Source organism: Limanda limanda, chromosome 11 (assembly GCF_963576545.1).
Source record: "Limanda limanda chromosome 11, fLimLim1.1, whole genome shotgun sequence".
Taxonomy (NCBI): Eukaryota; Metazoa; Chordata; class Actinopteri; order Pleuronectiformes; family Pleuronectidae; genus Limanda; species Limanda limanda.
Genome location: NC_083646.1, coordinates 26,053,772 through 26,064,668, shown reverse-complemented (window position 1 = coordinate 26,064,668; position 10,897 = coordinate 26,053,772). Strand labels below are relative to the sequence as shown.

General features: G+C 43.7%; 1 protein-coding gene across 1 annotated transcript; it reads left to right on the top strand.

Moving 5' to 3' along the window:
- The first annotated feature begins 2,826 nt into the window (after positions 1 to 2,826).
- On the top strand, positions 2,827 to 7,780 carry tent5aa (terminal nucleotidyltransferase 5Aa). Its single transcript, XM_061081190.1, has 2 exons — positions 2,827 to 3,974; positions 4,504 to 7,780. The coding sequence occupies exons 1-2, from the start codon at positions 3,549 to 3,551 to the stop codon at positions 5,281 to 5,283; spliced, it is 1,206 nt and encodes a 401-aa protein (XP_060937173.1). The 5' UTR covers positions 2,827 to 3,548; the 3' UTR covers positions 5,284 to 7,780.
- Positions 7,781 to 10,897: the final 3,117 nt, after the last annotated feature.

The window sequence follows — 10,897 nt, the reverse complement described above, 5'->3', positions numbered from 1 at the left end:
TTGAATGTCTTAAAGGTCAAGTTTGGTGTTTAAACATTCAATATTGTCCAGTTGTCCAGTAAAAACACCACTTTTAGTTTGATATTTCATATCTATCCAAATATTCTGTCACTGGGAAAAAACAATTAAGACAACATATTTTTAAGATGATTTAAAGCAGCATATAGTCCTAAAGTGAACTGAAAAATCAGCAAAGGCATCAGTAATATTGCCCTTGCCTCCATGGTCGATAAACTCAAATCATGCAGTGGTGAAAATGGCACAGGAAAACAAAACAGGTCTCTCTTTTTCTCTTTACTTTTTATTGGGTTGAACTGTTCAGAAAATGTTTCATAGACCCGAGGGGTGAGCTCTGTGTGACTGTAAACAATTTATGAGGAATAGAAGAAGAAAACGTATATTTTATATACATTAGAACCCTTAGAGAAAAGACACTTTTTCATTTTTAAACTGAACTAATCACACTTATTGGATTGAAAGAGACAATAATGTCACCAGAGTGTGAATGTTTTCCAGAAATCTTGCTTCTATGGAATTTTCTGACATGACACCATTCATGTCCTTCAGTATCTGATCCAATGAGCCATCCACTCTACTGGTGATTAACTGAAGTGCCAAGTATTTACAACAAACAACTCATCAGCAGGGTTCTGATGTGTTGAGGCATCGCAGTGTGTGTGAAGCTGTGGTCGGTCTCTGTCAGCAGCTCGGTTTCAGTTATGGACCGTGTGGTCGCAGCAGCTGAGGGACTCAGTCCACACCTGGAAAACACATAGAGGCGAGGCTGCTCTCGGCTCATTGTAACTGACAGAGAGTTCCATGTACATTTCCAGATGTGGAATTCAATTTCACAGATCAAAGAGGGGAGTCAATTTCATGTTAATCTCAGGTTTCCCACTGGCCAGGGGATACAGTCTGACACACCCCAAAGAAAAGTATCCAAACAAAAGTTATAGGCTATTTATAAAGGGACTGAAGGTCCATTCTTCAAAACTATTCGCAATTTCTTTCATGAAAACATTTTCAGTTTTCTTTAATCTTTCTTCAATTGTATAGACTGCTCTCTTGCAGTCAGTGGGGATCGGGGATATAGATAAACTATATCAGTTGTAATCAACTGGGCTAAACCACACGTCAAAATTGCTTCCTGTTCGTTTCGATGATTTGACTATTTTTATTTCCGCATGTCACACTGACACAGCACAGGTGCTGATCATTGCAATTACACTCATAGAATCACTTCCTCTTTGGCAAGTTGTTTTCATATTAAAAGCACAATGTCAGTTTTGTTGCCGCAATGCTTTATAGGCTACTGAGCAGAATTACAGAGCTTCACTTTTCCAAAGTTGTGAACTTGGGTCTAAAGATTGTGTCGTTTTCTTAACGAACCTCTGCAACAGCCGACATGTGATGTATGAAAAAATAACAGCATATAACTAAATCATTCAAACTTTCATATGAACCACACAAATGAACAGTAATAAAGCAAATTCAGTCAAAACATTGACTATAAAAAAATCTTCATTCCAGATGAAACAGGTGGGATGAACACAACGTTTTCTAAGGCCACTCTGCATAGAGTGTTTATAAAAAATAAAAAGCTCTGCACACAAACAATAGAAAGTGACAGTATATTGTAGAACAGTTTGACAAGGAATCCTTCTGAAGTAGCTCTGGAGGAGTAACACAGCCCATAGGGTCCTGACCCCGACTATGTGAACCACTGCTAAACCTGTCCATGTCTGGTCCCTGCAGAAGGAAGTGACGACGTGCCGAGGCCGAGCTCTTGTGTGGGTCTATCTGGATTAAGACTGCAAGTGCAATGGAGTAAATGGGATAAACAGGGCTTACAGATCTGGGTGGCTGTAGTGACGCAAGGCTTTACGCTGCCTAATGGGGCGTCAGTGACACCTGCCCCACCCTCCCGGGGTCCCTGACCTCTCCAGTCCCTCCGACCTGGGCCTCACCACAGCTTTCGTCTGACCCCCTGACCCATTAGAAAGAACAAGTTGCTGATTTGATCTTTCTGAATAGAATAAAAAAACTTAAACCCCCAAAGCTATAGCAGTTCACGTTGAACAACAAGTGAATCAAAGTTTCTTAAAGTGTGTGCAACAAGTGTTTTTTCAGTTTTAGAAGGGAACTGTCATCAGAAGGAGGCTGTAGACCCTGATCTGCAGTGGTCAGTGGTCTAACAGGCTTATGAGATTAGAGAGAAAATATTTTCTGTCTGTTTTAAAGAGCAAAAATCTGCCATCTCCTCCTCTTTAACTGAGCTGGGCAAGTTTAATGTTTATTATGATGGTGCTCCAATGCGACACATCTACAGTGCGTGGACTTCTAAGACCTGAATCGGCCCACAGAGGGCGACATGCCAACGTGAAGTGAGCGGAGGAGCCCATCAGATCCGTACAGCTGTAGTGATTAGAAAATACGTTTGTATTTAATCTTATTATTTTGTGTATATTTTCTCATTTTAATTTGGTTATAGATCATAATCAAAGGGGACATGTAGGCACTGTAAATTTGTGTGCAAGTGAAAAGGTTTTGATTGGAAATGACTTCAAAGAGAAATATTTTATGTGTATATATTTATAAAGCACCACGAAAGATGAACTATAGAGAATAGATGTAAAGGATATATATATATAGCGGGGCTGGTACATGGGTCAGTGTGCTGATCAGGGTTTCAGAGAGCAGCAGACAGAGGGGGGGAGGGGGGTGACGCACAGCTTCAGACTCCAGACTCTCTCATAAGGCTGGCGCAGGTCAAGTGGGCAAGTGACTTCCACACTAACTTCCACACATGTTGAACTGAAGCAGACTTCTAGGGGGAAGGCAGCTGGATTCACTTCATGAACCGGGATCCTTCCGCAGCAGCTTGATGGGAGCTGCGCGCGTATAAAGTCCTCAAGCTTTCTTGTGAGGGGGGTGGTTGATCGTCGGGAAAGGAGGATTGTACCAAAAAGTGCGACTAGAGGAGCAGCTTATTCATGCAAATTCATGAAATCATAGGCGTGCCTTTGGACGATGGAGTCACGGCCGGAAAAACAAACCCCCTCCTGGACGCTCAGTGAGCTTCACAGACTGTGATGCGCTGAGCTCGGACGCACTGACGGCGGCACCGGGGCGACTACTAGAAGAGCTCAGAGACGCACAGGAGAAAGTAAGGGCTCGTCTGTCTTTCCTCCTCCTGCTGACTGGCTGCACCTCGTCCTCCTCTCCCAGAACCACCAGCACCACGGACCGCTGCGCCACTGGACCTCCACCCGCAGCCAGCGCCTTGTGCCAACCGTTACGCACGGCCACAACTATCCCTATCCGCCCTGGCTCTTTAATTATTTTTTGTTTCTTATTTTATTTTTTTTATTTGTACTTTTGTTTATTTTATGTGTCACAGTCGTTTCAATTCCCGGGAACACCGATGCGGATGAACTTACAGCCGAGCTACGCCAGAGTCTGCGCGTAAAGACGCCACCGCCGATTCGTTCCCGTTTTGACGAAAAGGTTTTTATTCTTATTTTTATTTGGACTTTTCTCGCCGCGCCATGTCCGAGGACGACAGCAGCTCCACGGTGAGCTGCAGGTCCGACCCCGAGGGGAGCAGCGTCAGCGTGCTGAGCTGGGAGCAAGTGCGGCGGCTGGACTCCATCCTGACGGAGACCATCCCGATCCACGGCCGCGGGAACTTCCCGACCCTGGCGATGCAGCCGCGGCAGATCGTGAAGGTGGTACGCAGGCGGATGGAGGAGAAGCACATCCACGTGCGGGACGTGAGGCTGAACGGGTCCGCGGCCAGTCACGTGCTGCACGAGGACAGCGGACTGGGCTACAAGGACCTGGACCTCATCTTCTGCGCAGACATGAAAGGAGAAAGCGACTTCCAGACCGTGAAGGACATAGTGCTGGACTGTCTCCTGGACTTTCTGCCAGACTGTGTGAATAAAGAGAAAATATCGCCGTTAACGTTAAAGGTACACGCACCCGCAGATTTTACCCCTATACTATACTTGTTTACTTTTAGATAAGTGATAAGATTTGATTGCATTTGTGACAATTCGGCTTAACGACCATTACGCGCTGCTTAATGTGCAATTAGATTAGTTAAGTGATAGTAAAACTTTGGTTTTCTGTAGTTAAGAGGATTGAGGTAATCCAATTTGGAAAGGATCCTGAGCCAGCCAGCTAGATCCCATATCCAAGTACATTCTATGGTCTGTAATATCAGGGTCAATTGGAATAATAACACAAAATCATAACACAAACTTAATTATAAAATGTATGGATATAGAAAAGATTGTTATATATAAATGTAGTAGCACAATACAAAATTAGGTAAAAATGGGGTTGTAAGTGACTTAATTATTGTTTCTTTAAGGCTATCTACTTAATGTGTATGTTTTCTCTCTCCCTTCTCTTCATATATTTATGCCACACACACACACACACACACACACACACACACACACACACACACACACACACTCTCTCACACAATCACAGGAAGCCTATGTGCAGAAGATGGTGAAGGTGTGTAACGACTCAGACCGTTGGAGTCTCATCTCGCTCTCCAACAACCGGGGGAAGAATGTGGAGCTGAAGTTTGTGGACTCTCTCCGGCGGCAGTTTGAGTTCAGTGTGGACTCATTTCAGATCAAGCTGGACTCCCTGCTGCTGTTCTACGAGTGCTCAGAAAACCCCATGGCTGAGACCTTCCACCCCACCATCATGGGAGAGAGCGTATATGGGGACTTTGTCGAGGCCCTGGACCACCTACGTCACAAGGTCATCTGCACCCGCAACCCGGAGGAGATCCGAGGCGGGGGTCTGCTGAAGTACTGTCACCTGCTGGTGAGGGACTTTATAGCTGACTCCGAGTCAGAGATGAAATCCCTGCAGCGCTACATGTGCTCACGGTTCTTCATTGACTTCCCTGACATTGGTGAACAGCAGCGAAAGCTGGAGTCATACCTTCAGAACCACTTTGTGGGCCTGGAGGACCGCAAGTACGACTACCTGATGACCCTGCACGGAGTGGTCAACGAGAGCACGGTGTGTCTGATGGGACACGAGAGGCGGCAGACTCTAGGGCTGATAGCCATGCTGGCGGTGCGAGTGCTTGCCGAGCAGAACGTCATTCCCAACGTGGCCAATGTCACATGTTACTATCAACCTGCTCCTTATGTGGCAGATGGCAACTTCAGTAACTACTACATAGCACAGGTTCAGCCAGTGTTTGCTTGCCAGCATCCTGCGTACTCCACCTGGCTTCCCTGTAACTGAGACCGCCCCGAGGGGAGGAGGATGGAGAGAGTGTAATTTGTTTAAACAGGATCAAGCGGCAGAGTTGCCGCCTTACACCTGCCCAGTGTTTGACAGCCGACAGAAAAAGGAGTCTTCTTTTTAATGTCAAAGCTTCAAGCTTGTGTTTTTGTTTATAAGCTGAGGATGAATGCTGAATCCAATCCAGTTGGCTTTCAATTCCAATACTATTCCGATGAGAACATCTCCTCAACGTCTCCTGATCCTGCACAGGCCAACTAAAGGTTTGGGGAAGGCTTCATTTGGGTAGAGCTTGGAGGTAAAGGCTGAATGCAAATATGTGACAGTCTCTTAAACGCGATCATCAACAAGACTGATCAAATCTGTCAAGAATGGATTAGCCAGCACATTCCAGCATCAGGGCAAACGGCTGCAGCAGTGTCCTGAAGATGACAGCTACTGCAGCCCAGCATTCAGGGGTTTGTTTCTCAGTCCCCAACACACACACACTCACACACACAAACACACAAACACATACAATCCCACACACACACCTACACACAATGTGATGCCATCACAGGCATCTTGAGGGCTACAGCCCAACACCCAGGATACTCTAGAGATGAACTGGGATGCTGCTAAATTAGTTTGGATAACAAACCGGCATCTCCAACTTGCATCTGGATATAATTATGGTTGTTTACAGACCAAAGATTTTTCTTTTTGATTGTCTCTAACCTTAAAACCCGATTTTGATGGGGTAAAAAAATAAAAGATAAAAAATAAATCTATGTCTATTTGTATATGTGAATATATATATATATGTGTGTGTTTATAAGTGCCTATTTGCCATATGACTTTTTTGAATTAGTCCCACTCTATTTCGAAGTCAGGCACACAGACATCAGCAGCTCAGAGGCTTGTGAATGTATACGTGAGATCATGCACAGTCACTGTTTGTGTACGTTTCGATGCAGATAAGCAGCCATGCATCAGCATGGTGTTTCCAGTAGAGTCATGGTCAATGTGGAAAATCCAGATTTTATCTCCTCTGAGTGAAGATAAAATGACCCAATTAACAAATACAGGCGTTGTTCAGCTGCTTATAGACCATCAGCAAAAGATTCACGCTCACACACACCCACTATTTTCTGTGTATTTTGTACAGCGGTGCTTCTCCCTTTCTCATCGGAGAAGGGAAAAAAGTTCACAGGTTGATAGATAAGAGACAGAGTGAGAGCACAGGCTCCAGTCAGAGTCAGACAGAGAGCTGCTGTGTGTGTGTTCCTACGCTTCCTCCTGCAGCTGAAGGATATTTGCTGAGACACCTCAGATGACGATGAGACACTATTTGCTGTAGCACCCTGGCAGGGAATTCCTCAGCTTCTGCTGAAGAGCTTGAACTTAGCTGTAGATTCGGAGCCTGCAGTCGCTCCGTTCAGGGTTCAGACAATGAAATGTCGTGCCAAACATCTTTAGAGAAGACGAGGAAAAAGACAAATAGAGAGAAGGGGACATGCAGTCGTTGAAAGGCAGGAGGCAGAGTGAGTATGCCTGGAGAGATGGGTGCAGCTGGTGATGGGGTCTATCTCTTGAGGGCTACCATGCTTTACTGTACAAACAGTCTCTGTTCAGGTCAGGTTGCAAGTTAATGCACAGTGCTGCAGCTCGCCCCTTTTTCCAGGGGGCACCAAAACAACCGTTTCAGCATTTGCTTTCTGTTTTGATCACCTGTTGTTTAAAAAGAGTGAATAAAACTGCGTTCACACCAGGTTCAACATACTTTAAGTTGCAACTTATATTCCATTTCTAATGTTGCTTTGATGATGCCTATTAATGGTTTTTATGCTTCAATCCAAACCCATTTTAAAGAACCGTATATATATGTATATGATTACATGCCACAGCTTTGCCGACACACTTAATCTTTTGCAAACTTTACTGCAGCCTTCCCCAAAGGGGATTTTTAAGCATAAAGACGAAGGCTAGGCCCTAAAACCAGGATCGACCCAGTCCTGCGACAAAAAGATAAATTCTCTCACTGAAGAAAAAAAGCGTGTATTTTCTTGTCCTCTGTCTCGCATAATTCAGGTAATCCATATCTGCTCTGTCCAGTTGTTTCCTCCTATCAGTGACTGTCCACGTCGACGGTAACCTCCGGATTGCGCAGGCAATGTGTTGTCATTTGATACTCGGTGAAAAGCCGACTAGCTAGCTATAGCTCTGTCAAATAGTGATTGTGCCTCTTGGTTAGAGATTGTGGATTACTGCTTCGTCTTGTACATGTTGTCTCAGTTACCCATTTCTGTCCATGCTGTCTTTTACAAATCACCCTTTGAAAAAAAAGAAAAAGATTTTTGTCTTGTATGTATATTTTTTATGATTGTTATTTTTATAAATGTATCAGACACTGCAGATGTGGCAGTGCTTTGGAATCAGTGATCAGGCTTCAGGGGATATGTTCTCTATAGCTGTTTTGCTATATTTTGTCATGTGTCCAATGGGTCAAAAGGTTAAAGATGCTTTCATCAATAAAATATCTGAAAACCAGATTTCTATGTCTCTTATTGTTCACCTGAGTTTGAATCATGTTTACTGCACTGGATTGTTCCAGAAAGAAGAACTTCTCATTTTGACTTTTAGATTACATTTTCTTTTTTCCAAAGAGGATTCTCTTTACACTGATACAAGCCATTCTGTGGCTTTCACACAGCTTCCCCTGCTCACTCGCTCGGAGAGGAAAACCCCTGCCGTGGCCTGCTGGGCCCGACAGACCCAACAGCCAGGAACCCGTCCAGAACTGGCCCGCATGCTGCCAGAGAGAGCTGTGGGGGATGTGAGGGGATTTGCATCCAGTCCGAAAAAGAGACTTTAACGCTTTTGTACAGTGAATATCTTTGCCTACTCATCAAATTCTCTCTGTTAACAGAATCCCCAAACACACACACAGCCATGCAGATAATCAGTGCTGAGGCCTGCCGAGCCCACAGTGCAACTGTTGGCCGTCAGGGCTGAAACGAAACTCACCACAACAGAGTGTCACACAGGTCACATGACAAACTTGTCCTAGATACAGAAGGGTGTGGAGAAGAAAACACAGAATGAGTAAGAGACTTGCTGTACTGTATGACACAGAGCTATATATGGCACACATGATAAGGACATTAACACTTTCACATAAGCGCATTAATCTGAGCCATGAAAGGTATGATTGACAGGTGGAGGCTGAGCAGTGATGCATGCACAGAGAAGTACAGACACAATACTTGCTGTATACATTCTATATTCAACACTTTAATGGGCCCTTTTTATCCCTGATATCAAAATGAAAGGGTTAGTTTACCATTTTTTTCCAAGTCTGCCTTAAGATAATATGAGCCTCCCCCTTATGGACAAAAAGTGTGAATTTAATATTGAAAACACAAACTTTGGAGGACAGCCACTTGATTTGATCTAATCTGCAGCGCTCCCTGAGGTCCCTGTGAAACGGGCGTTCCTCTGCCTTGCTGCCAAGCACTTGCTCATGGTCAGAGCTGATGAGTTTCCTACTAAAATATCGTAAGGTCCCGACCTTACTGTGGAAAGGGCCTTGAGATAGTGCATGTTGTGATCTGGCTTTGTGTAAATAATCCATAATTGAATTGAATATGATTCTTGCACAGAAGCAGAACTGGGGATTTGGTCCCCCTTGACTTGCACTGAAATCACATTTGGAAGGGATTCATCCGTGGAACAGGAGGAGCAACTGCTGCAACCTGTAGCACTTGCTAGTCAATTCAGTTTTATTTCTACAGCACCAAATCACAACATCCATTTTCTCAAGGAACTTTACATAGTCAAGTGGAGACCTTACAATATTATAGAGAAACCCAACATAGGCAACATTTATGATATGGACATGGAGAACTGTTTTAAGAAAGAATGGAATCCAACCTTTAAAATCTTCATATTATTACCACAACACAGCCCTAATACAGGTTTGTGAAACTAAAGTAGCTTTTTTATTATATTACAATGATTTAAATGGGATGAAATATCCACATAGGACCAGATTTACTGTCTGTGTCATTGTGATATAGTTTCCATCCCTCAGTGGACTGAGCAGAATGCTGCTGTCAAGCCTTCAAGTGCGTCATCTACATTCTGTCTTTTCTGAGAGAGGGATCCCTGACTTGAGGCTCTTCCAAAGGGTTTTAAGTTTTTTTTTCTCCTGTTTAAGGTTTTTTTGGGGGGGTGGTCATTTTTCCTCACTCTAGTCAAGGGAAATGGACAGTTGATGTCACACCTTGTTATGTCTCATGAGGCAAATTGTAATTTGTGTATAAGGGCTATACAAATAATATTTGATTTGATGTCATTTGAAAGACGTCTCATTGGATTTTGTGTGAACTGCGTTCAGCTTTATGAAAGTAACACTTACTCCATCAGTCCTGGTTTTCTTCAACCTCGTTGGGTTCATAATTTTAACGATCTGACACAACTTTATACCTTAAATCTAAACTAACATTTGATTCTAAATAATAGAAATTAAAACAACTTATTTACATTTTTACAACACATTTTTTAATGTGTCACTCGAATGATGAACCCAAAGTAAATTATCACCTGATGTTGCATTTTTTGTTTGCCGTGTTTCATCTTTTTTCAACCACATCTTTGAATTTGTCTGAGTGTATGACACGCTGCTAGTCTCACTCTTAATTTCAAGCATGGCTTTACTTTATCTCTCCCTAAGAACCCTCTCATTTGGGGGTTTGCTCTTAAGAAGTCAGATTGATGTAACAACAGCGCAGAGGGACCTAAATCTTTGCTCCTTAATTTGAGATGCAGCATCAAACCAAACAGCCTTCTTAATTTGAGGGAGCTTTCACTTGTGAAAGACTCCCAGTAGTGAGCTGGCAGAGGGTGATAGCTAAAGCCAACCGCAGAGGGAATTCACACAGTTGGAGCCAGTGAATGTCTTCATAATTACCTGTTTACCTTTGAATATGAGCTTAGACGCTTGTCATTCATCCCCTAGCTCCTCGTCCCTCCTGCTCGTCTGAGCTCTCAGATGCTCTCTGATGGCTTTTCCACTGCAACTATTGGAGATTGGCCGGCTTCTTGGGATTCTGTCCTTTTTTCTTCCTTGTTGTAGTAAAGACCTTTTTTCCAAATGAAGGTTTTTATGGAATAAGCCAGAACCATTTGGAGGGCTTGACCGAACTGGCTGCCGAGTCGGCCCGGTTACGACACCAGTCCAGACTGGTGGGGAATGCGACTGCAGCCAAGCCTAACGTGTTGTTTCATTTAACTGTGCGGCTTAGTCTCAGAAATCCACAGAATAAGAACATATTAACATTATCTTTTTTTACCATATTGAAGTAGTGTGGGATAACACTGAGCAGACAGCGAGAGAGCAGAACCCCCAGGCTTGTAAACAAATTCCAGAGGAGTGAGTTTGTTCAAGCTGTAAGGAACCATTCATCATGCAAGTTAACAGCCATGGGGGACTTTCACTATGTCAAGAGAAAACTCTTTCAAAAGACGGAGTGAAAGTCAGCTGCAGGTCACAGACAGCTGCATCAACAGCGCACTACTGCTTTTAATAAAACAGCATCATCTGAAGAGATTGGGGCCCTTAGTCACACCACAC